Source organism: Fistularia commersonii, chromosome 27 (assembly GCF_037954325.1).
Source record: "Fistularia commersonii isolate RoL2024-O1a breed Wild chromosome 27, RoL_Fcom_v1.0, whole genome shotgun sequence".
Classification (NCBI taxonomy): Eukaryota; Metazoa; Chordata; class Actinopteri; order Syngnathiformes; family Fistulariidae; genus Fistularia; species Fistularia commersonii.
In genome coordinates this window covers 747,763-775,371 of record NC_141310.1, presented here as the reverse complement: position 1 = coordinate 775,371, position 27,609 = coordinate 747,763, and the positions used below count along the sequence as shown (strand labels likewise).

The 27,609-nt window shown below is 40.7% G+C and overlaps 2 protein-coding genes across 2 annotated transcripts; one reads left to right on the top strand and one right to left on the bottom strand.

Annotated features, from left to right (window-relative positions):
* The first annotated feature begins 1,608 nt into the window (after positions 1–1,608).
* On the top strand, positions 1,609–19,197 carry eif3jb (eukaryotic translation initiation factor 3, subunit Jb). The gene is made up of 8 exons (XM_086174875.1): positions 1,609–1,700; positions 1,857–1,936; positions 15,630–15,693; positions 15,779–15,873; positions 15,972–16,068; positions 16,409–16,579; positions 16,674–16,747; positions 18,073–19,197. Exons 1-8 carry the CDS (start codon positions 1,688–1,690, stop codon positions 18,199–18,201), a joined length of 723 nt encoding a protein of 240 aa, XP_086031001.1. The 5' UTR covers positions 1,609–1,687; the 3' UTR covers positions 18,202–19,197.
* A 42-nt stretch (positions 19,198–19,239) lies between these two features.
* cilp (cartilage intermediate layer protein, nucleotide pyrophosphohydrolase) lies at positions 19,240–25,787 on the bottom strand. The gene is made up of 6 exons (XM_086174873.1): positions 25,705–25,787; positions 24,594–24,760; positions 22,506–22,811; positions 22,272–22,380; positions 22,000–22,148; positions 19,240–21,887 (listed from the first exon to the last, which is right to left on the bottom strand). The coding sequence occupies exons 2-6, from the start codon at positions 24,655–24,657 to the stop codon at positions 19,516–19,518; spliced, it is 3,000 nt and encodes a 999-aa protein (XP_086030999.1). The 5' UTR covers positions 24,658–24,760; positions 25,705–25,787; the 3' UTR covers positions 19,240–19,515.
* Positions 25,788–27,609: the final 1,822 nt, after the last annotated feature.

Below are 27,609 nucleotides of genomic sequence, written 5' to 3'. Positions count from 1 at the left end.
GCTGCTTGGTGGATGGCTGCCCACTGCTCGTGGTTCACACATGATGGGATAAATGAAGAGGACAGATTCTGCTGATGCTGTGCTGTACATATAACTGAATGTGCCAGAGTAATGGATTTCTTTCTTCATTCAAACTCGGGCAATCAAGAGAAAACCTACAGCATGTATTTACCTGTGGGATGAAATCCATGCGGTTACTAGGAGAACATGGAAACAAACAGGACATTATAGTGGCAGGTCCAAAAGGGAAGTAGAGAAATGATTTGGTTGGTAAAACCATCAAAATCTTTCATGTCAAGATGGCCTTAAACTACTGCTATTGTGTTCTCTGCAGTCTCCCTACCCACACATACTTATATTATAAAATGATCACAAGAGGTCAACAAGGGCCACCGAACTTGAAAGGACAACTTTTGACAGTGATATAGGAAAATGCGGATAGTTGTTCCTGGATGACTTTATCAGAATTGATAATGACAAAGAATATGGTTTTAGTTCTCTGGCTTTCAAGTGCCGTGTATCCTCATTGGAGAAGATTCACATATATTGGTTGGGGGGGGGGTCTTACTGGATGACAGCAGACTGTCAATGTAAATCATTTGATGCCAGAACAACAACAGCCTTACAGATGACACTGTGATCTGTGAGGTGAGAGTAGGGAACAGGTTGAAGAAAATCCAGAGAGGTGGAGGTATGCGCTGGAAAGGAGAGGAACGAAGGACAGAATATATGTGTGTGAATGAGAGGAACCCAGGTGGAACGGCGAGGTTACAGGGAGTGGAGATCAAGAAGAACTTTGGGTCAACAGTCCAGGTACTATGAGACAAGACTATTGGCCAGAATGAAAGGAAAGGTGGACAAGAAACTGGTGAGACCGGCAATGCTGCATGGCCTAGAAACTAACAATGACAAAAAGACAGACGGCAGAGTTGGAGGTCACAGAGATGAAGATGCTAAGGTTCTCTTTGGCAGTGACGAGGAGGGATAGGATCAGGAATGAGTCTATCAGAGGAACACCACATGCTAGATGTTTTGGAGAGAAGGTCAGAGATGGTATGATCATGTACAGAGGAGGGATAGTGAATATATTGGTAGACAGATGTTGGAATTGGAGGTCTAGAGGAAGACCAAAGGGAGGATTTATGGATGTAGTGAGAGAGGATGATACAGAGAATAGGGTTAGATGGAGAAGGTTGATTTACTGTGACATACCCTGAAGGGAAAAGGCGAAAGGAGAAGATCAATGACAGACAAGACCCCCCCGCCCCCCCAAAAAAAATGTAAAAAAATGACATCATAACTTCTGCTCACCGACCTCTTTATGATGTCAAAAGTGATAAAGTGATTCTCAATATCACGACCGCCTCCAAGCTCACAGTTCTGGCCTGCACTAATAATACTGTATTAGTTGCGTTGAGGCAGATGGACTTACAGTGACGTGTTCGTCCTTGGTAAAATTACATCTATCTGGTGGACAAGTCCATTGATGATAATGCGCGTGAAATGTGAAACTTGCATAAATGAAACTATTTAAAAATAAAAGGCCAGGATTGTGGGCGTGTCGTGTGTCTTGAAATAGTGCTGGAGCCGTGGAACATAAGATTAGGTCACGCAGTGACGTCAAAGAGGTGGGAGCTGCGGTCTGAACGTGGCCAACAGAATCAAACACTCAACCTTTACAGCCAACATGGCGGACTGGGGTGAGAAACTAAGTTGGAACATTTAGCTCACTCTGTATACACATGCATTAATATCCGTCGCGTGTTAGTGACAGTCGTTAAGAAAAACAGTCGTGTCTTAATTGTCACGCTCATTCGTATCCTGGTCTCACAAATTTTATGGTTTCGTTTTTATAGACTTCGAGCCGGTGGAGTCAATTAAAAAGGCGGCAGCGCAGGACAAGTGGGAAGGCGAAGATGAAGAGGACGATGTCAAGGTAATTTTATGTCGCAAATTCTCTTAAGACGGGAATGTACTTTGGAAGTGTATCAGTAATTAAGCTCTTGTCGCACAAGACAAACCAGCAGTTTTTCATCGCGTACACAATGACATATAACCAAATCCCCGACCCCGTGTTAGCTGTATGCGATGTAGCTGGCGGCTAACCAATGTGGCTCCACGCTACCCGCAGGAAAATAAGTGTCGTCAACGATACACTCCTATATACAGCCCACATGAAATGGCGCTTAACTTCACATCGGTTAGTGGCAGGGGCTTGAAATTGATTTTCGATCGTTGTCTTGATATTGATGGTGACAGTTTGTGGATTTGTATCACCTAGCTCCACGCTAAGCTTTGACTGGGCCATTTGGTAGCTAACTAGTGCCTGCTTGCAACGAGGAACGACCTGTAATATTCCTTAATATGTTGTTCGTAAACTCAACGTTGGGTACTGTAGTTTCCATGGCAAGTATGGACTGATAATTCATCGCCTCGATGAAAGGTTATCAAATGCCTGCCATATGACGTTGCAAGCTGTTGCATCGCGATTTACTTTTTAGCTCATGCTACCTTCGACATGAGGCAATTTAGCATGCTAGCAATCTATAGCCACGGTCAGGTGAAATCATATTGGTTGCTGACAGACTAAACCAGAGTCCAGCCATGGAACTCTCCGACTGTCTCGGCATTAGAGCTCAATGTGACAATTCAGGAAGGTTTTATACGAGCGGTGTCAAAATATTTGTTAACAAATCGAGCACAATCGTCATGAGTTTGTGAAATTGGAGCCGCTTCAGTTGTTAGTGTTCTGACATATGGTTCGAACAATAAGCTCCAGAAAGTCAGGCCATTTATTAAAAGTGACAGGTCTACTCTATTTATCCATAAAGGACAGTTGCGGTCATATTACAGTACATGTAACCTTATGTCTGGAAATAACAGCATGCATTTTTTGAAACTCTTAAATATCTCAAGAGGTAAATGCTGATTGTATCATGTATGTCACATCATTTTAGTTTAAAAGTAACTGCACGGTTACATTTGCAGACTGTCTTATATCTGAGAAACTGAAGGTGTAAAAAGCTGTTAATTTTGCCATAGTCCAGTGGATATTATTTTCACTAAAATTTAAGTTGGTCAATCAAGCAGGATTGTTAATAAATATATTTATAGACTTTCACCAATCTCTTCCATTTGCCTGCTGTATCATTTCCCCCTTGCTTGCTTTGTCTGCATGATCAAATATTCTCTGCATTGTTCTCCCCTTTAAGTATCAGAAATTACAGGGTAATACAGTTTGACATACCTTAATATTATATTAGATATAATGCTAGCCTAAGAATTACTGCATTACTGTTTATCTGCAAATGAATTTCCATCAAATTAACATTCATTGCATACATGTTTAATGTATCTGGTAATAAAATATGAATTAGTAATATGAAATATAATATGAAAAATATGTATAGACTTTGTTTTAATTACAATTTCACAATGCCATGTGGAGATTTTCTTAAGGAGCAGGTGCTCAAAGTCAAAATGAACATGTCACCTGATTTTAGGTTGGTGATGGGTTGTCTATTTGCTGTGTGAAATGTAATGTAGAACACATTAATGATTTAAGTGTAAAGAACACACAAGGGTCCCCGCGACCCGACTCCGGATAAGCGGGAAAGGACGGATGGATAGATGAACATACACATCGCATTAAAAAGGTACCTGTCATGCGCTGACAAGCTCTTGCTGGCTACACGTAATGAATGGACAGGAAAGGGTGCGTGGAGGAGGTAGAGCAATCGTCTTTGGAATCGAACATTCCTACTCCGATTCCTGGCTCCTCCTAGTGTGTCCAACTGTTGTTGAGCAAGACATTGAACCCCTAATTGCTCCCCTGGCGTGATGGACGGCAGTTCTACTGGTCATGGTTCATCCATGATGGGTTGATTGCAGAGAGCAAATTTCCCTAGAAAATTTCCCTATGAGGGATTAATAAAGTATAAATTATTATAATCATTATCAATAATAAGAAGAAAATTGTCCACAATCATTTCACTTCATCTTAATCCATTGAAATAAATTGTATGAAACTGTTAAAGTAAAGCCCCTGGCCCCAGCTTGGAACACACCACTCCATAGTTACTGATTTTGAAAAGACTTGGAGAACCCACTACCTGATTAGGTTCAGCAGATTTGTTATGATCATAGAAAGACTGGGAATCACAAGATGTGGGAATGTGAGTGTGTATGGATGTTTTTCTCCATATATAGCCCTGCAACTGACTGGCGACAAGTCCAGGGTGCACCCCGCCTCATGCCAAGAGACAGCTGTGATGGGCTTCAGCATCCCTGTGACCCGAACTGCACAATAATTAGTTTAGATACATGATTAATGAACAGATAACTTCCTCTGAGGTGAACTTCTCAGTGAACCACTGGGTTTTACTATATATTAAAAACTGCCTGGGTCCAATTTATAAGTTAGAATTATTATTATAATTTTTTTAAGATGCGTGATTGATTTACCTCTCTTTCCCGTACCTAATTCCAAATGTGCCACCCTTAATGGTCCCCTAACAAGATGAAGAGAATCGAAGTAGGGTCCTTCTTGCTGTGATGCAGCCACGCCAACCACTGGTCCAACCACTGTGTAGATGTTCCTGTTGCCTAAATGAATACAAGGACTGTAGTTAAATCTTTGTGTGGAGGTTGACTTTCTGAGCAGGCAATGGATTTCCTTCAGATGACTCATAATGTGAATCACAAATGGAAATGCTGCCATTTCTAGAGACTGTTCACTTCAGTGGTGGTGGTGGGCGCAGGCGGCATGTCCCCTCAGCAATTTCTCATTCATTCATTAAAATAAGTAAATGCAATGTAGGATGTACATCCGTTCATCACCTCCTTTTCTGTATATTGCAGTGTAGTTTATGAAGCAACTCTGTCTCAAACTTTAATCAAAAATTGTGTTGCCATAATGTTTCAGCCCGTTAAGTGTGAAATGGATAACTCTAAAATGTCTCCATTGCTGGTAAATTTGACCTACTTCCCCTTTTGATATTTATAGATATTCGAAAATTCTGGATTTATGTTTACCATTTTTAATATGGGGTGCTACCTGACACACTTTTAAGAAAAGTTTTAAACTGGAACGGTGTTAATATTTAATGGAATAAAAGGTGTTTCCACTTAAGACAGCTGCGGATACATTATCTGTTGCTGGTTCTAGTGGTTTGGTATCCAGAATGGTAACACATAGGGACAGATGGTAGTTGACTGTGCAAAAAGGATTGAAGTGGCTAGTGGTAGTGAGTACTTTGTTCCAGAAAGGGCAGAAACATAGGGTAACTTATAAGAGCTCAGTTAGGAACACAAAAGTAGAATACATCTTTTATAGACCGGGTAATCTGATGGTGATCAGTATCTGCAACACAGTGGTAGGTAAGAGTTTAGCTTGACAGCATAGGATAGGGGTTTGTAGGATGAATCTGGTGACAGGGAAAATGAAGAGAACAAAGGTAGAGCAGAGGATAATGCGGTGGAAGCTGAAAAGGGAAATGTGTTGTATGGTTTTCAGGGAGGAGTTGAGAAAGGCTCTGTATGGTCAGGGGGAGCTTCACAATGACTGCGCAACTATAGCTAATGTGATCTGGGAGACAGGAATGTACTTGATGTGTCATCTGGAAAGGAAGTAGAAAGCAGAATTGGTAGTGAAATATGAAAGTGTAGGAGCATATATTAATTATTTATCCTTTATTAATCCCTGTGAGGAAATTTGCTCTCTGCAATTAACCCATCATGGATGAACCATGAGCAATAGGCTGCCATCCACCAATGCCAGGAGAACAGTTAGGGGTTTGGTGTCTTGCTCAACAACACTGGACACACTAGGAGGAGCCAGGAATCAGACCAGGGATGTTTGGTTCCAAAGATGATTGCTCTACCTCCTGTGCTAGCCGCCCCCAATATACAGGGAAATATATATACAGGGAAATAGTTGAGAAAAAAAGAAGTGGGATAATGAGGGGACTGAAGAAAGCAGCTAGGAGTACTAGGGGGTGAAGTGCAAGGTAAATGCAGGGGTGGCAAAGGCCATTTGATGACTTGTATGCCAGGTTGGAAAATAAGGAGGGACAGAATGATTTATACATTTTGGCTAAACAGAGATGGGAAAGCTGTGCAGCCGGTGTCTGGTTAAAGGTAAAGGATGAAATGTATTGACAGGTGGCAGAAGAGTGATGAGAATATGGAATATGGGGGAGTGAAGTAGGATGAAGAGTGGAAAAGCATTTGGTCCTGACGATACACCTACAGGCAGAGTTTCTGGTTTGATTATTCAACAAGATCTTAGAGAGTGAGAGCATGTTTCTGGTACCTTTTAGGTTTCTGGCAGCGATGGCGAGTGTGTTTGACCCAGGCCTCAACTGATGTGTTATGAAGTTTGTAGGTTTGATTTGCATATTTGGTTTTGGCACAGGTTTTAGCTGGATGCCCTTCCTGATACAACCCTTTGCATTATTCCGGCTTGGGACCAGCTCAGAGACACACTGGCTTGTGCCCTCCTGAGGCTGCATTTCATGTCCTCTTAGACTACATCCATAAATGTCCTCTTTGGTCTTCCTCTTGGGCTCATCCCTGCCATTTCCAGTCTCAGCTCCTTTCTACCAATATATTCTCTACCCTACTCTGTACCTGTCCAAACCGTCTCAGTCTGGGCTCTCTGAGTTTACCTCCAAAGCATCTAGCATGTGCTGTCCCTCAGGACTCGTTCCTGATCATATCCATCCTTGTCACAAGCAAAAAGAGAACTTTTTTTTTTCCTCTGCTGCCTCTAACTTTGCTTCCTGTCTTCCTCAGTGCCACTGCCACCAAACCATACAACATCTGTGGTCTCACCACAAATGTGTACATCTTACTTTTCATTTTGGCTGATACTATTTTGTTGCACATTACCCCTGTCATCTCCACCTGTTTTGACCTGCTTGAACATTCTTTATCTCTCCTGTCTGTTGCCCAGCTGTTCCACTTGCATCCCTGTCATTCACGCACATGAATTCTTTCTCAATTTGGCTCCACATCTTTATTTTTCCCTCCCTATGCTCCCTTCTCTCACTAGAGAGCACAATGTTATCTACAAACAGTACATGGAGATTACGGTCTAACCTCATCTGTTAGCCTTTCCCTCTCCATTGCAAACAAGAAGGGGCTCAGAGCTGATCCCTGTTGCAGTTCCACCTCCACTTTGAAGTCCTCTGTCATACCAAAGGCACCCTTACCCACTGTCTTACAACTCTCCGATATGTCCTTCACTAGTCTAACATTGCCTCTCTGTCACTCCAGACTTCTTCAAATAATACAGTAGTTCTTCTCCTGGCACCCTGGCATATGCTTTTTAGAGGTCTAGAAGGCACAGTACACCTTCCCTGATCATCTCTGTCAACACTCTGAAAGCAAAAAACTTTACATGTATTACTCTGCTGTGTCTAGTTTCCAGTACTCTTTCTCATAACATTTCATGGCTGGTGAACTTTATTCCCCAATGGCTACGACAACTCTGAACATCTCCCTTTAAAAATAGGCACCATCACACTTCTAGCATTCCTAAGGCATCCTCTCACTCTTCAGATCCTGTTGAATGATCTAGTAAAAAACTAGTGCTGCCTTTTGTAAACACTTACATACTTCCAGAGGTATATCATTAGGACCAACCAATTTTCCACTCTTCATCCTTGTCCGTGCCCTCATCACCATTTTACCTTTACTGATCTCTGCTACTTCGTGGTCCACAATAGGCACCTCCTCTACTGTCTTTCATTTTGATCATTTATCACATCTTCAATGTACTCTTTCCATCTTCCCATCACTCTTCTGACACCAGTCAGTAAATGCCCCCCTCTATCCTTACCTATCTAAACGTGCTGCGCATCCTTCCAATGTCTATCTGTGTTTTGCCAACTTAATGGTGATAATTTATACTTAATTCAAATTACTTCATCACCTCAGAGGTCAGAGCAATGAGTCTGTAGTCTGAGTTCTGTGGTCCTTGATTTTTGAGGACACAGGTGATGGTGGAGGCCTTAAAGCAGACTGGTACGTAATAATAATAATTCATACTTTATTAATCCCTCGTGGAGAAATTAATTCTCTGCATTTAACCCATTCTGGATGAACCATGAGCAGAGCCATACCACCCGCCAGCGCAAGGGGAGCAGTTAGGGGTTCAATGTTTTGCACAACAACATTTTGACACACTGGGAGGAGCCAGTAATTGAACCGGTAATGTTCGGTTCTAAGGACAATTGCTCTGCCTCCTGCTTGACACCAATGTTCCTCTAATTTTTCATATGTCTGGGGATACAGAAAACCTCCCTTAGCACACTGAGGACCACTGTGAGGAAGATTAGATGTGCACACCACACACCAGTATCATACCTGGGATCACAGCTTCCATTTAGTCCATATTTTTCCATCGGAAAACTGGCCTTCTGCTGCATGTTTTGCAGAGCAGACCTTTCTCACTCGAAAAAGTAAAAATCTCACCCAGTTTCACCACAATGGCTGCACATATTTCGACAGCCATTCCAATTTAGAAGACCAGAATTCCTTTTTGCTTTTATGTGGTGAGTGGACGTATCACACTCACTACCCGCTCGTTTCGCTGTGATAAGGGTTTAGCATGTTAGCATTAGCATCACTTAACTCCTCCACACTGTTATTGTTATATAGCGTGGATGGGCAGAGCACGTGTGCAAGTACTGTTAATGCTGTGACTGGCTACGGAGTGTAATTGCATTGTATCGTATGATTGGCTGGACACCTGTTACACAGCAAAATGATACAGAAAAAAAGTTGTATCTAATTAATTTGCAGTGTGTTCACTGCGTTGGATCAGTTGTCTTGTACGCTGAGCGTGTGCGAGCAGTGCGAAATTGGGCAGTTGCGCAGCTTAGAGGAAACATTGCTTGAGACCCCTTTTTTTTGGTATATTTTCTTGTGTACTTAATTTGTTAATCATTCTCTCCTTCCTCTGGGACTAGCATATCATACCAGTTATCATATGCTCTCGGTTTAGCTTTTGTCATTCCTACATACACCATGTATCTCCCTGTACTCCTGTCTACTCTCCTTTTGTTCCACTTCTTCTTCTTCTTTCTCTTTACACACCCCTGCACATTCTCATTCCACCACCAGTTCACCTTATCTACTTTCCTTTCCTGATGACACAAGTACTCCTCTACTTGTCTTCCTGATAACATTAGCTATAGTTGTCCAGTTATCTGGGAGCTCCTCCTGACCACCCATAGGGTGTCTCTACCCTTCTCCAAAAACCATACAACACTTTGTTCCTTGCCCATCATCCCTGTCACCATAGCCTCCTGTGAACTAACATCCAATGCTGTATGGTTACACTCTTACCTACCACTACTTTGAAGTCAGTGATCATCTTCAGATTATATGGTCAATACAAGATGTAGTCTACCTGTGTGCTCGTACCCCCACTCCTAAGTTACCCTGTATTCGTACCCGTCTTGGAAGAAAGATTTTACTACAGCTATTTGTCTCTGTTCCTGTCAGGGATACCAAATATGACCTTCACTTCTTAAACACCTCTGATGCCTGCACCAATTACTACTCTTTCGCCTCTGGAGATATTCTGCATCTCATCTACCTCCCCAGAATTTCTCATCACACCTTTAATTTCTAGCTTTAGACTCATCACTCTAATATGGTCGGCAATTTATCTTGATGAGGCTATTTGATTATGATCGGAATAGTGTGATAATCCGTATCAACATGAATAAATCACACACAGTCAGACAAGTCAGAAGTTGGCGAATGGCAGGCAGCAGTTGATTGTAGTGGATGTTTTTCTGGGACTAGCTAAGCAACTGCTCCGGCTGCCAACAGGATAGGTTCTGCTGCTCCTACCACCACCGCTGCTATCGTGACCACCTCTAGCAGTGCCACGACAGGTGGGAGTGCCAGCGACCTACAGTGAGGTGCTCTGGTGTCAGAACACTGTGGTGCAGCACCACTTGTGTCCGTCAGACAATAGTCAGGAAACATTGCTTGAAACAGCTCAGAGATACTAATGTTGCTAAATCGTTTGCATGTGGCGAGGACAAGACAAGCCATATTATAGCATTTGGACCTGCCCCACACTTTAGGAAAGAACTGATTTTCGTGGTAGCATTCCACAGGGAAGTGGAGACCTGCAAAATAACTGTACAAACTGTTGAGTCCATGAGACAAGTCTGTGACCAGGTCAGAGCTTGTGCAGGTGTTCTAAAAGTGTCCCTCACGTCGGCTTCAGTCGCCTCAGCCAGGACAAAATACAGGATGTACCTCATTGAGGAGAGGGTACAATGTGTGAACTTTAGAAAAAAAAAAGCATCAGAGGATGAGCTGGAAGCATTGAAAAACAAAAAGGCTATGTTGACAGAGGTGTGCGCCAGCCTACAGGAGGACGCTAATGAACTTGCTGGGAAAGCTGAAAACCATGCAGGCAGTGCACTCATGGCTCATACGATCACAAAGTCAAATACTATGAGAAGATGCAAAGACAAAAGCCTTGAACTGCAAAACATTGAGCAAAATGGAAACAAACTAAGAAATATGTACTCCCCTGCCCCCCCCCCCCCCCCCCCCCCCCATTGTCACTCAGGTCATATGTACATATCTGCTATCGTGCAAAATCTATTCCCGATGCAAATAATTGACATTTTAAAGAAAAGCATCTGCTGTCAGACATGGGCATTGAATTGGTTTTAAGTGTCATTAAAACATTAAGTTTAACATTAGATTAGCTGATAGCCGCAGAAACCCTGTTATTAGAGTCTCAAGTCTACAACATGTACTGCTGGCCAAACAAGGCTTGTAGTTGTAATATGGTTTAATACCACCACATCATTAGACACATCATAGTCGGAATTAAGTTATAAAATGCAACCCACTCTGCCAATGATTTAAATGTAAGCAACATGCAGTCACAACTCAGTACGGAGGAGGTACTTGCTTAGACTACCTCAGAAAAAAACTCCCATATCAAACCAGATACTTCAAAAGCATTTATTGTCTTTGTCGGGGAGAAAGATTTGGCTGTATTTGTACAAATCTGAATGCACATATCAATACACACTTAAAAATGTTTCTGTTCTTTATAGGGATGTTCAGATTTAGAAAGTCTTTATTCACCACATGTTTTTTTCAAATAAAAGGAATTTACTGTGTGTTGTGCACAAACTTCAGGAGCTTGACAGACTGGTGATTGGAGGTGCAGGTGTCGGTGTAAAGGGGGGGGGGGAACACAACCTTTGAGGGAGCTGATACTGATGGTCTGGGAATCAGAGGCATGTTTTACCAGCTTCACATGCTGCCTCCTGTCAGACAAGAAGTCTGATCTACCAACAGATGGGTCAGTTATGTTCAGCCGGGAGAGCTTGTCCTATAAGAGAGCTGGGATAATTGTGTTTGAAGGCAGAAATTGAATCTACAAAACAGGATCCTGGCATAGGTTCTTGCTGTTTCTAGGTGTTTTAGGATGAAGTTTGATGGCCAGATTTACTGTGTCTTTAGACCTGTTGGCTCTGTAGGGAACTGCAGGGGGGCCAGGAGAGGGTCTGTGATTGACTTTAGGTAGGACAGCTCAAGGCATTCAAATGACTTCATCATCTCAGAGCTCAGTAGAGAGTTTGTAGTCTGAATTCCATTGTCCCTTTTTGGGGACAGGGATGATGGTGGCGGCCTTAAAGCAGACTGGTATGTACTGTATTTTTCGGACTATACGTTGCTCCGGATTATAAATCACACCAGCCAAAAAATGCATAATAAAGAACCAAAAAAACATATATAAGTCGCACTAGAGTATAAGTCGCATTTTTGGGGTTAAATTTATTTGATAAAATCCAACACCAAGAATAGACATTTCATCTTGAAAGGCAATTTAGAATAAAAATAGAATAGAGAACAACAGGCTGAATAAGTATAGCCTAGTAAAGCCTATATGACACATAAACAACGAACTGATAACGTGCTATGGCTATGTTAATGTAACATATTATGGTAAGTCATTCAAATAACTATAGCATATAGCACATGCTACTACCAAACAATTAATGTCACTCTTAATCACCAAGTCCAACGAAATCTTCTTCTTCGGTGTCACTTTTGAACAACTCCGCCAACTCCGAAGGTAGACAGTGCGCCGCTTCCTCATCTACCGGTATGTCGCTTACGTCAGAGTCATCGTCACTTGCAGTTCCAATTATTCCAGCCTTTCTGGATCCTGACAGAATGGCATCCTTGCTCTGATAGAGAGGTGATTGCGTTGCATGAAGCGGCAACACCAAGAAGGTCCTCCCGCAAAGTCATTTATATTCATCTCCTTGGGTACTACCTGGGTGTGTAGACGCAACTGCACTGTTGACAAGCCTCTCCTGGCAGCAAGTTGTTCAAGCACCCATGTGCAAGCTAGCTTTTAGCCCACAATTAGCTTTTGTAGTTTCCTTCATTTCAGTAAGAGTAACCTCCGCTGTTCGCCAGTCCCTTACAAGTTTCTCACCAATTTTAAACTTTCTGTCTGCTGCTCGACTGCTGTTTACGGCTGCATATTTCACTACTTCCGGCTTGTAACCTGCAGAATATGATTTTCTTTTCAAAGCCATTTTTGTTCAGCCCTTCTCAGTTTTTTTATAAGTTACTGCAAATGTTGAAATGATCAATTTTCATAGGTACAGAAGTCGCTGATAGCATCTTTTTTCACAACGCACTTCTGCCATGACCCGCCCATGCTGAATTTTGATTGGTTGGCGTGTGTGTGTGAGACGATCACTGTTATATTAAAGACACACACGCAGACACAGACACACACACATCAGAACAAGAGAGCTCAATAATTTCACACATAAATCGCTCCAGAGTATAAGTCGCACCCCCGGCCAAACTATGAAAAAAATGCGACTTATAGTCCGAAAAAATACGGTAATGATAATTTATACTTTATTTATCCCTCGTGCGGAAGTTAATTCTCTGAATTTAACCCATCATGGATGGGCCATGAGCTGTTGGCTGCTGTCCGTCAGTGCCAGAGGAGTAGTTGAGGGTTCAGTGTCTTGCTCAGCAACACTTGGACACACTATGAGGAGCTGGGAATTGAACCAGGAATGTTCGGTTCCAAAGACGATTACTCTGCCTCATGCTGCCCCCTAAAACAAGCACCTCTTGACGGGCACGTCTTCTATTTTGCGGGGGCTCTGCCTTTTGAAAATTCTACTCAAATCTCTTTCCATAAGTGAAAGAGGTATTGTGCATGTGTGTGGGGGGGATGCTTGAGCTGGGGCATGCTGTCAGAGGGGGATCAAGTCAGGACTGTCGCATATTTTTTCAAATGTGAACTTGTTAGGTCGTTGGCTAGATGTGCATTGTTAATAGAGTGGTGGTGGTGGCTTGATTTAAAACTGGTAGGCTGTCTTAACTCTTTTCTGACAAAAGCAGTTATTGGCTGAGAATTGGTGTTGTGGTTTCGCTGAGTACAGCCGGTTAGCTTCCTTCACCCGCTTGCTAAATCTGTACTTGGCCTGTTTGAACAAGAGTCTGTCCCCACTTTTAAACACTGCTTCCATCTCTTGCCTTAACTTTCTGAGTTTTGCTGTGAATCAGGGTCTGTTAACTCACCTGGGTGGCATTATGGAACACAGCCTCTGATACTTGACCGGATTAGTGATGTTAGACCTGAAAACATCCTAGTTGTTGCAGTTCAAACATGCCTGGGGGTCCTCGTTTTGCTAGAAAGTCCTGTGTCACGAGCAGGTCCAAAGAGTTGGAAGCGCACCAACTGTAGTGCAGTGTCTGACACAGATCCACACAGCCACATCTTCTTGAAACACATAATAGAAGATGAAGAAAGTCCCTGTGTTTCCTTAGCAGCAGCTAAAGTTTGTCCAGTTTGTTTCCCAGTGAACACACGTTAGATAGGAATATTCCATGTAACAATGTGCGATGTGCACAGAGGTGCACAAGGGCACCAGAGTGCCTTCCTCTCCTGCGGCATTTCACAGCGTTGCACACCTTTGACCAGGATCTTTAGTAATTCCACTGGTGTAGGGATGAAAGTTGGGAATAAATCGGCAGGGGTTGAGGCCCTAATGTTCATGAGCTTCTCTTTGATGTATGAGCTCCCAGAACTTTGACAAAAAGCAGAGTTTACAAATAAGACAAAACAACATGCACTGACTCACTGTAGCGGCCATTTGTGGCACCATCTTGGATCGCTTAATTGTACTATTTGATCAATATTTGTACCAGCTACATGAAAACAATGCAGTATCTCAACATATACTTAATATGAAATTGTAATGAAGACTCTTTCACTCATAGGCCACCATTTTTATTTTAAGTCTCAATGCTGTCTGGGTTGTGATGTCATGAGGTTGCACTGGGCACAGTCCCATTCATTTTATCCTGCGGTGGAAAAAAAATGTAATTTGAACCTGAGAGAGGATAATGTTGAAGACAGGTGTCAAATGAAAATGAACAAAGATGTAAAGAGGCAAAAGTCCAAAGGTGCTGGTGTGCATGTGATAACTGCATTCCTATGCTAACACAGGGAGAGCGTCTGTTGTAAGGAGCTCCGCTTTTTGTCATCCACTGTTACCTGTTGACTTACAAAGTGCTGTGCTGACTGACCGGGTAATTAGTCATCAGCTTCCTCTGTGATCGGGGTGGTACCCAGTCTTTTGTCATCAGATGCTACTTCTGCAGTAACGGGTTGGTGACATCCATGCAGGTGATTATCTGGCATTTATCCTGCCTGTGGAGTTTTCTTTGAGCTGACTTGACTTTTTTCCCAAGGACCTTTTGTGTGTTTGTGAAAGAAATCTTTAGACACAGCATTTGGCTTTAGCGTCAGATTAAAACTAGCAACGCCCCTGGACTCTTTCAGTAGCGTAGGTCGCCTAAATGCGTCAAACACATCTGAAGAGGCGAGAACACAGCTGTGGATCCTTAGGAAGTTGTGTATGTCCACAGGCTCTTTCCCACTCTTTTCTTCTCCTGTCTTGGAAAGCTGTGTAGATTAATATCCGTCCCTGTTTTTTCCCTTGGACTGGGTCTTGCACCCAAGAGCTGCAGAATATGGTTTTATTACCATATATACTATACAAAGCAAAATTTAACACTAGCAGAAAGCCAAAATTAACAATAAAACCTGTATACATCATCAACCCAGCAAGCATTGCGCTTGTAACTCAGTGGCTGCGCCTGTGGGTTAAAATGTTTTATAAATTGCGATTTTTAAAGAAATAAGTCCTTGTGCTTTTTTTAGCAACACATTCTTGTGTGAAACAAGCATTAAAGCATATTTATGCCGGTCAGTCCTCCCAGGCAGGGTTCCCTATAACACATTTTGCACACACGTTGTACATATCTCAGTACTCACCGAAACTCCGCCATACTAAAGAATCAGAATTCTTACATGGATTGAGGTACAACTGCGTAGTTCCCATGCATTGTTTTTGATGATGCATCAGGGAAATCAATTATTGAAATATTGATGAAATGTTTTTAAAAGACAATTTTGATGAATGCATTTGTTAATTACCTAATCATACCTACATATGACATTGTGTTGACATATTTTTAGGATTCTTTCATGTATATTATCAAAGTGAAACTCAACGTTTTTCCTTCATTAGGACAACTGGGATGATGATGAAGAAGATGAAGATAACGAACTGAAAAAAGAAGAAAAAAAAACAGGTTTGCTGCTCTTAATCACAAATAACAATTGTTCAGTAGCCATTTCTTTGCCTGTTTTAACTCTTTGCCCTTGTTTTATCTGCAGAGACAAAGGTGTCTGAAAAGAAAAAGTTGAGCGAGAAAATTAAAGAGAGAGAAAATCGCTTAAAGAAGTTACATCAGGAGCTGAATGAGAAACAGGTTTTTTCATCTCTGTTGCTTCTTTAATGATTGACCGTAGTGGTTGAAGTGTATATAATACAAACCGTTATTGTGGTTGTATTTAACTGTTTTGACAGCAAGAAAATCTTACTCCTGATGAACAATTAGCAGAGAAGTTGAGAGTGAAGAAGTTACAGGAAGATGCAGACCTGGAGTTAGCAAAAGATACTTTTGGTAATAAATCATCTTTTTAAAATATGGTGTTATAAATTTTCCTGCTCCCCTCTTAAATCAAATGTCACATAATTTCTTTAAGCCGTTACTTGATGTTTCAATGACATTACATACATACACATTTTTAAAAAAAATGCAGCATTTTCACAAGAAAATTGTTTAATTACATAACTACATAGCTTCATGACTTATCTCACTTTAAATGTTAACATGTTAAGTTTTTGGTGCTTTTCAAATACATCATTTTCGTCCCCACTTTAAAATGATTGAGGTCTACATTTGTTTGTGATACTGTGTATGCATATACATATACCAAACTGATTTTTTTTCTTTGTTTCAGGTGTTGGCATAACCTCAAACAGTGTTGCAGGCATTGATGCCATGTGTCCATCTTCCAAAGAAGACTTCACAGAATTTGAGAAATTACTCAAAGAAAAGATAACCCAGTTTGAAAAATCTGTGCATTATTCAAGTTTCTTGGATTCATTGTTTCGGGAACTCTGTATTTCATGTTAGCCAGCATTTTTATTAGTATTTTTTCAACAATAATGCTAATTGCCTTGCTCTACATTTTAATTAGTTATAATGTTGCTTTTCTCCTCCAGTGGAAGTAGATGACTTGAAGAAAATCAGTAATTCCCTCTCAGTCCTACTTAGTGAAAAACAGAAACAAGAAAAGGTAAGCTAGTGCACTTTCTTTAATATCATGTCTAACATATAATACATTCATCCACAATGGGATGTTGGCCCCCAGATAGCCTTACACGGTTTATTCCAAAGCTGTCACAATTTACCTATAGATTTGACATTAGCAGAGCGAGACAACAGGTAAAATATTACTTGTTTTTGCACTGTATTGAGTTATTTGCCTGTTTTGCCCAAAACACATTGTATTTGGAGTAAGGGAGGTAAAAAGTTCATATCAGTGTTGTTTATATTACTGATGAGTCAGCTTGGACCTGAAAGCATGTCAATATGTCCTCTGGATGCAACTGGACTCTTATTTTCTTTTCTTGACAATGTTTCACCTCTCCAAGAGGCTTCTTCAGTTCAAAAGGACTGTGAGGAGTTTCTGGGGGAAAAAAAAAAAAACAGGGTTGGAGAGCTGTTTTACAGAAGCTAAGTTGAAAGGGGATGGTGTGTCAATAGGGGTGTTGTTAGGTGGGAACAAAGGTACAACTTCTTGGGACATGCTTGGATTAAGATTTGAAAAGGTGTAGTCAAATTTCTCAAATTGTGGAAGGCAGGAGAGAGACCAAGTCAATCACATGGACTGAGGCACAGGCGGTAGTTAATGGGGTGTGGTTCCAACAATGGACCCTCTCCGGGTGGTTTGGGGGACACAGATTGGTCGGTCTGTGTGAGCTGATCTGTCCTGGGATGGATCACAGTATAGTGTTCTATGTGGGCAAAAGGTTGTGGCTACCACAGTGGGGAAGCTACTAACAGTCCATTCGAATCGAAGAAGCGTCTCGGATGAGAGGTGAAACATTTCCAAGTGAGGAATATCAAGTCCAGTTGCCACGAAAACATCTCGACAAGAAGTAACCATGACTCGGATGACTGAGAACCTTCACAGACATTGCTCATTTTATTATCAAATTATGGAGTTTTAATGTTTATAGTTTAGAACGGGTTTCAAATCATTGAGCTTCTTTTGGTAACATTTGGTAACAGAAAATATTTGATATAACTTCTCAAAGATACATTTTTCTCAGATACTAATCGTTTTATTTTGTGTATGTCTTTATGTACCTATTTAGTAATGCCTTAATGCAGATTATAAAGTTTGGGTTTTTTATAACAAAGCCTTATTTTATGTGGTGAATGAATTAAGTAATTTTATCCTGATAGTTTTTTTTCTTGATCTAATTTATGTTGTCCCCTAACCTTCTATGTTTTATTTCAGTGTTTTCACATTTGATTGGTTGGTGATTTTGTTTTATCTACATGTTAACTTCAGGCCTGATGTGAGTCTTAAAAGTGGCCTATTGTCATTTACAGCAAAACAAAGGAAAGAAAAAGAAGAAAGGTGTGTTAGCTGGTGGCGGTTTGAAAGCACAGCTGAGAGACGACCTGGACTATGCTGAGTTTGATGGTGGCTATGCCCAAGACTATGAGGACTTCATGTGACACAGGCTCCATCACCACTGTACTATCCCACTTACACCTCTGAGCAATGCAGCTGTACCCTCTCATGCTGTCCAGTGCCATCCTGGAAATTTTGAATTTTGTGTTGCCTCGTTCCTCTTGCTTTACTGAGAGACTATACTTTGGAGCATCTGATCTCACCATTTTTGTTTTTACATTTGGAATTGCCTTTTATCTCATGCAGCCTAAACTCTCACACATAATCATGGAATATATTTTGGATGACAAATGCTTCAAAAGAAAATATTTTGTAACTGCTATTTTTATTTTCAGGGCACACTTTGAAACCATGCTGCCCCAGTCAAAATTGCAGATACAGTATTGCAGTTACAAATTAGTGTAGTGACATAGAAACACAAAGTTCTATGCAAATTCTCTAACCAGAATGTATATATATTATAGGACTCTTATCTGTGGATGATTCTCCTATAGGAAAGTATATAATATCTAAGTGGTTGCCAAACACTTAGAAGTGAGTGACAATTTTCATCCCTTGACTAGAATATTCTTGTGTAAGATTGAAAAAAGCAGTTGTAATTTTACAGAAATCACATGACGTTTGGGGTGAGGTAAAAAGCAGCAAAGTATTATAAGATTGAGTGGAAACATGGGAGCCATTGTCTTTGACCCTGGGACTTGTGTGAAATTTTGGCAAAGTACTTATAGGTAGTTTTCTGAGCATGATTAAAAAAACACTAATTACAACTAAACTGAAAAAGTACGAACATGTCAATGTGATTAACATGATGCATTTGTATCCTAATCATTGCTTCTGATGGCTTGTATCAAGTGTGATGAGGAACGAGGATTTATGGGCCTCACCCCACCCTGTCTTCCTATGGGCTGTGATAGAAAGGTTGCTCCCCCCTCAAAAGTTTCAATTTCACAACATGGACAATGGTATTTACACCATGTTAACAAAACAGCATCCACAATGTTTTATAAACATCCAATTTAATAAACTACTGTTCAAAATGATGCCATTGTTTTTTTTTGTTTTTTTTATTAATAAATATTTCAAAAAACAATAATGGACCCACTTCCAGTTGCTAAAGGCCTTTAGGCATATTTAAGAGAAACACTACTTGCCACATATAGTAAACATTTATTTAGTACAGTTCTCAAGGTTAAGAAAAAACATTTTATCATGTAAACTTAGCTGTGATTAGTTACATTTTGAGAAATTAAAAAATATTTGCATTTGAACACTTGACAGCATCTACTGTGATGCTATAATGGACTTCTATGCAGGGCCCTGAGTTGTTTTTTTTTTTTTATTTTGTTTGTTTTTTTGTTTTACCCATTCTTGTTTACCCTGTTTGATCTGAGTCGTCTTGCAGGATCTCTGGTGCTGCGTCTTCTACTGCTACGTGTAATAGAACTTCTCTTGCTACCCCGGTTCTGCCTTCTTTCTCCTCTCATCGCTCTTGTCATACTTAGGTCTTGAGAGATCTGTTCGGTTTGGAAGATGCTCTGGGATGTTGTTTCACGATCAACACAAGTGAATGTCAGTGCAACTCCCTCATTGCTCTTCATGACACGAGATGTTCCGTCAGACGTGCCGTCAAAGCAACGTCCAAGTGCAATTTCTTTGGCAGTGTGGGGATCACGGTCTGTTACTGTATAGATGCCATAATTGTGACCAAGAGGGTCAAGGGGTGCAAGCATGGTGAAGTCATTGGTGTTGTTGTTGACTGCTAGGGGTAGGTGGTTTACCAGGTACTCTTGAAGAATTGTATTGACATGCTCTCTCTTACAGCTACCTTGTGGAATCACCTTCACCAGAGTACGATCCACCCGTTCCTGGTCGTACAACATACCGCTGCACTTAAACTCAAGGCACACTGCTGACATTGTTGTCTGGTACATGTCACGTATACTTCGAGTGTCTCTAAGACCGTACAGCTGGCCCACTGTTTTTGGGTGGGTGCCACCCATATTGAGGGAGCGTACATTGATCTCATGAGGACTGTTTATTTTTACTTTGATGTAGCAGGCCCGGTATTCCAAAGGTCTGGGCCACCAACTCAGGTAGTCCTCTGTCCAGCTCATGGGGTCATCGTCATTAAACGGCACTGTGTTGTAATCATAATGGTCTCCTTCTACTCTGAAAAAGCGGAAGTGTGCGGCATTGAATGGTGCCTCTTCACATTCTTTCAAATTCTCAACCGCATACACTGGCCCATTGCTTTCCTCAGCTGCATTAGGCTGCGGTTTTGCTAAATTAATACTGAATGCAGTTTTCTTTATGCTGGGGTTTTCGTGGTCAGTGCGTTTGTAATTCAACCTACCAAGGTAGGGCTGAGGAACTCCAATTAGGTTAGGATTTATTTTAGGAGAGGAAGCTACAGCTTCTAATTCCTCCCCTCCGAGGTTGGCCGTAACATAAGCAGAGTAAGCATCTGCCTTTTGGTCATCGCAGAAAGCAGGAACACAAGCACCATTATTGCCTGTGATGACACTATCAAAACGACCCCAGGCACGAGGGTTAGATGAGTAACCAGATGAAGGCTCCATGTTAATAAGAGTCACTACAACTCCCTCCAACTGTTCTGCAGGCATGAAACGTTCACTTCGAAACGCCCTAACTTTGACATAACATCTGCGGCTCTCTGGAACATCCAGGTTGAAGAGACGCCTCTCCCTGATCTCCATATTACCAATCAGGAAGGTTCTTTCCTCTCTTTTGCCTCTGGATTTCTTTTCCATCTTCAGACTTCCCTCCTCCTCCCAAAGGCCAGTACTAGGATTAAGTGACCAGAGCTTCATGGTACTGAGATGTTCAGGCATTGTTACCAGGGCTGTATTCACAAAAACTTTTACCTTCCCCGCATTCAGCGCCTCACCGTTTTCCTCATCTCTGAAGTCAACCGAAAACATCCCATAGGTTCTCAATGGAAGGATATCTCCTTCATTCCCTACAAAGTTTAGATCACTCTGGGCTGCAGTAGCTGTGGAGACATCTCTTGGGTCAAGGAATGTTACACTAGCATTAACATTACCCCTAAAGATATCTCCATTCCCCTTATAAAAGGAATTAGGTGGGATCTGAATATGAGCTACTGGATCCTGGTCTTCTATTTCTCCAAGCTCTATAATATTTGATTCCAAGGAGTTAATGGTCACTGGGGCTTTCTTTCTTAGAAGTTTGATTTCATGATAAACAGAGCCCCCCTTACTATTAAATGGTAGTATCTTTGTGGTGTTTACAAATTTCTGCATGTTATCCACAAAAGTCAGAACGAGCCTCTCTGTTTCAGGTGGAACTTGAATTGTAAAGGTACCTTTGTAGCCTGTGCGGCTGACTCTTACTCCATTCGAAAAAATATGGCCAAATCTCAATGGCTCGCGGTTATCTGCAGCCATGGCCTTGCCGTGCACAATGACCTTTGTGTCCACACATTTCTGGCAGCCACACTCTTTTACTACCACTGTTGACAGTTGGTAGCCTTGACATATTAGCTGTTTCTTCTCCATCTTTGCAATTCCACAACAGTAAGCCACTTTGTCTTTGCACTCAATTCCATTTTCCAGCTGTCCGACACAGGAACTTTTAGGGCATTTTCCCACATCATAGTAAAACGAGTTAGTGCTGTTCTGGTAGCAGTCTTGTGGAAGAAGGATCTGATGGGATATAGGCCTCGGGTTACATGAATGAACATTCCTGCCTGTGTAAGAAATTTAGAAATAAAATGTTACAATTTTAACAAGCCGGCTGATCGACAGACTTTGTTACTCGCCTATTATAATATTGCAAGATTGCTAATTTTGAGATCAAACCTAGGACTTGAAGAGTTGCTGATTTGGTCTTGATGGCCCCAGCTGAACTGTTTGCTCTACAATAGTACTCCCCAGCCTGCTCAAGTTGCAGATCTTTTAAAACCAAAATGTTCTCGGACTCTTTCTCCAATTGGATGTTGTTATGAAACCTGTTTGTGAACACAAAAAGTGTAAACAGCACTTAAAGATGATTGAAATAAAATTAGCTGAAAAGTGAATTGATGTTAAAGTCACAATGTCTATGTAATAAATGTTCAGTGTAGCAAGATTACCATTGGTAAGTGTCTGGCTGAGGCATTCCTGACACCTTACAGCAGAGGGCAGCAGTTTGTCCCACTCTTCGGACCTTGCTTTCAGGATTGCTCAACACATGGGGCTTTTCTGTGAATTGTATATATATGATGTGTAAATTATGTTTCAGCTCCATTACAAACCCATGGGTAAACACCAAATAATCCCAGCCTCAGTCAATACATTATGTTTATCTTAAGATGTATCTACTGTACCTGTCCTTTTCAGCTGAACATTGAGAACTGATGTGTGTTCAGAGCTGTGGGGCACAACAATGCTGAGGGGGATGTGGCCCAGAAAACTGAATGTCAAGGTGGTTTTACCATCGGGGCAGATACCAGGAATGCTGAAATTTCCCTTGTGGTCTGTAAGGGTTAGGAGTCTACCGGAGCGAAGGATGGATGCCCCCTCAGCAGTAAGGCCACCGGCTCCATGGACAGAACCCAGCAGGATGTGGTCTTCACACATACATGCATCGCATGCAGAATTTACCCTCCCCTTCACACATTGGAGGGAGCAATCTAAAAAGTAGAAAATAAAATTACATCTGAAATGTGATTGATCGAGAACGTACATAGTAAGTATAAGGGGCATTTGTGAAATTTTATTAGAGCATCTTTTAGACTATATTGTCATTGTGCCTAATATGTTGTATCTGCAATAAAAGCTTTAAACTGCAGTTTAACTTGCATTCTGTCCATCCATCCATTGTCTACCACTTATCCTACTCAGGGTAGCGGGGGATGCTGGAGCCATCCCAGCTGCCATTGGCGGTCACCAGTCAATTGTAGGGCCGCATAAACAGACAGACAACCAACCACACTTACATCTGCAATTTTCCAAATCAACCTGCTGCATGTTTTTGCACTGTGGGAGGAAACTGGAGAGAGATAAGCTAACTCCACACAGAAAGGTCCCCTGTTTGAATTGAACCAGAGTCCTTCGTGCACCGAAGCTGAAGCGCTAACCAGTGTGTCATTGTGCCGCCCCGTGCGTTCTGTCATTGTGCCCAATAGTTGGCCTGGTATGCACAATCAAAGCTATAAAGAACGCAGAACACACATACGCATTAATCAAAGGATTCAAGGAAAAATAACAGTTCAAGGCAAAGCCTTTACCAAAGCACCACCTATCAAAGTGCTGTACAAGACGAAAGGAGAAGAAGTCGCACACAATGAAAATAAAAAATTAATTCCATCGGTGTTTATTCCACTTTTTCTTTAATGAGGGACATGGGAATAGAGGTCTCTGAAATAACCCGTGCCATGTTTTTGGATTTATGGTTGAAACCCAGACAGAGAAGCCCAACGTCGGAATCAATCCAGGAACCTTCCTGCTGCACAAAAGAACAGATTATGACAACAATAAAACTCAGAAGCACAACTCAAAACTCAGTCCTGATTCACTAAGGAGTTGTTATGCCTTCCCAAGATATTTTCGTATCAATGCAAAGTGGCTGACCTTCTACTTCAGGCTGTCTACACAGTATTGATAGAGACATGCAGGTTCTGTTAACTCAGAATGCTACATGACCAGACATAGGTTCCTGCCAGATCATGGACCCCAGTTATCCAGTCACCAATGACTGTTGACTATGATTGATATTCTCAGAGAAGGCATTATTTAGAGAGAATGCATTCATAAGTTCCTTGCAAGAAATTTATATGAACAACTAATCAGAGAAAAAGATTTTCCATTAGCCTCATGACTATGGGTTCGCTTTTCACGCAAGAGACTAACTTATGGCAAAATACGCATGAGAAATAAATTGAGATCAAGCCTTCGGGACAAAAAGAAGCGGACCGCATATTTGTCTCGTTACGTTTTGGATCTTGCTCTTCATTGAGGCACCAGCAGCCCACAGTTGGGTTTGCATGGACATATTCTCCCGTTTCATGAGGTTGCACCCATTCGGTTGTTCATTAAGCCATGTTGTCCATTGTCTCGACATTACAGAAAGCCAACTTAGACCAAAAAGCTCGATAGTTTTTATTTGATTTGATGTACTGACTATTTTGGAAAAAATACAGTCAGGCTGCCCAATGGTCCAAAAGAGTTGATTATGATCAGAACATTATTTGTAGAATTAGAGCAAAAGTTACAATCACAATGTTACACAACAGGGATAGAACTTTCGCAATCTACTCTCCATGCACTGGGTCTGCACTCTTATCACATATTGCATGTCAGTGGTTCCACAAAATTTGTTTTTAGATCTAGCGGGTATGGAATCCTGTTTTCAGTGTATATATTGTAATTCTTAATGGAAAAACAAATTTTTAATAACCATGTGATTTACCCACCTTGGGCTGTTACAGCTGTGGCAGTGATGGTTCCCAGGATGAAAAGAACAAGTATAATTGGCATTTTCACACTCTGCTGTTATACTGGATCCTTGAACATTGAACTCCAGTAATGTGTGTATTGACAGCAGAAACTCTGAAAATAATAGAATCCAATAGCACAGCCTCTGTGGAGAGTAAATGGCAATAAAACTGAAATGAAACAGAAAATAATTCAAATTTAAAGAAGAACCTCATGTAAAAGTAATATTGCATTGTTTCAGAGCATGATGACAAATTCTGCTACAGATGTTTTGCTACATAGATTCATCAAGACATTTTTAGTGATATAGTGATTTTTATTTCATTTTCAGTCAAGACCAAATCAGGTAACAATTTGGGGCCCTATAAAAAATACTACAATTCAAACATCCAAAATCATTTTGGAAATCCAAAGAAAAGGAGTTCTCAAGCTCAATCTCAGTCTTTGCATTTGGGGTTTCAGAGTGAAAAAAAACCTTAACTCATGTTACACATCTGTGCAAGTCATCACCATTTGGACTGTCACTCTCAAACATTTCTGAATCCATTAGCCAAGCTACCATACACATTTTCCTTTACGCCTTATAAGAATACAAGTAAAATCATATAGAACCAGATTATTATATGTTATTATTATTCTTATTATTATTATATGTTACATGTAAGTGTTCTGAAATACAAAGTGATTGTAAAGTAATTACATTCAGAAAATAGTTATTCGGTAATCAAGGGCTAGCTGGTATAAGCTCCAGAATCCCTGTGAACCTGAGTGTTGGACAAAGTTCAGATGAGAAATGAATGAATACATCAGGGGCTTACTTCTCTCAACCTGTATCTTGCATCTGATAAATGCATGGTAATTTTTTTCGGCATAACTCTAAATCTTCTGAGTAATATTTCTTCTTCTGATGATATTAGTTATCATAACAACTAATACAGGAAGATTGGTAATATAAGACATCAATATGATTGAGATGTCTTATATTACTAAACATTTATCAATATTATCATAATTCTATTATGATCATCGATTGATGATAAGCTAATGAATATGAAGAAATACACAAAAGTATGGAAAGATTCTTCTCACCTTCTTGTTGATGACTGACTCGATACTTAGTTTCTTTTCCCCTTGATTTTGCTTCACATCTGTCTCCCATTTATAGTCTTCTCTGTGGCTGAACAGATTCCTTCACAGCCCTTTTTATACTGCTCTGTCTTCAGCCCTCCACCCACTCCTCTGTGGTGGCCACTGTGTCCTTTGACTACGCGATTATCTTTTTAATTTATCACCTTCATTGTACATCAGGATCTCCAATGGTCACATGAAAAGATGGTAAGTTAGGGGTAGGAGAAGGTCTGTATTATTAAACATGTATAATACTTGTTTTCAGATCCACACAATGTACCTGTTACACTCAGTCTCCTCCGTTAAATTTGATAGAATTGTATTGTAATTAATCATAAGGAATGATTTCATACCTCTCAAAAGAAATAGGATAATAAGAAAAATGATAAACAGTCTCCTCCACTTAATTTGTTTTCTTTCCACTAAATTTGCTCTATGAATGTGAGGTGGTAAGATTATGTGGGCTGAATTCAGAATGTGATTTGATTCAGTGTTCAATGTTATGCTCTTTTTCTTTAAAGCAGCTCAGCAAGGTTTTTCAGGACAGCAGAATCATGTCAGAAAGCTGTGACAAATTATTGCAAAGTCTACACTAGCCCCCCATTTCTACTATCTTTCATATTTGTATTTGTTATCATTTCATTATGTTCATGACATTTACAAAAAGTTTTTTCGACAACCATTGCTATATCTCTGTAACAAATAGAGTACTCTTCATATCCTGTGCGTGGACCTGAGACATATTTTGTCAGCTCGGAGTAGCTGCTCTGACCAATAAATTTCATCAGTCATGCCTGTTTGCCTGAGAAAATGTCAAATGGAGCCTTTTGTAGCTATAGTATGTATTTATATTTGGTTGTTGAGCAAAAGTTATATATTCTCTTTTTTACCATCTTGATCCAATATCATGGGCTTTAACTCAAAACAATAGCACTTTCCTAGATAGTGAAGCTATGACATGAAACATAATTTATATTTCTTCAATTTGTCATATTGAGATTTTCCCAAGTTGATGTCTGACTAGTTATTCTTCTGCAGACATAGTATTTTACACTGAGATACCCTCTTGATTTTCTCCAAAGGTCAAATATGTTTTCCAAAATGTCTCCAGCATCTCCAGCATTTCAGCTCAAATATGACTCTTTCAAAATGAAGTGGAATGCCCCCTCTATGCGAACATGGCCCCCTAATGATGGTAGCAGCTGCTGCTCTGCATACTTTCACTGGTGGAGTCATTAAAAGAAACAGCAAAATTCCCTGAGCTCTCAGTCCACTCTCTATTTTCGTACTTTTTTGGAGAAACATTTCATGCTCGACTGTCTACATAGCTACATCCTATTTCTTCTCACTCACTCATACTGTGTTGTGTTTTAGATACATATTGCTTTTCAAGGCCATTTTACTCACCCACATGTACTTTGTTCAGTTGGCAAGGGAGTTAATAGTTTCAACATTTCAACAGCTGGGGTTGTTAACGCTTTAGCATTAGATGGTACGAATTCAAATTAATCTGTTTTCTACTTTATGATAATGTAACCAAAAAATGAAAGAAGACTCTTCAGTTGAACATCTGGTAAATACTGAAGAGGGTTAGAAACACAAAATGTCTCTTGGTGTACAATGCATGAGATAACATGGCAACTGTGATGTGTGGTCACGAGAGGCAGGTGAGGAAGGCCTTTTCATTATGAAAATTTAAAAAGCACATAATAATGAAATTAAAAAAAATATTAGTCTGCGGGGCGCGGCGTGGTGCATGAGGTAGCGTGATCATCTGAAAGAATATTACTGGTTCAAGTCCCAGCTCCTCCTAGTGTGTCCAACTGTTGTTGAGCAAAACGCTGAACCCCGAACTGCTCCCCTAGC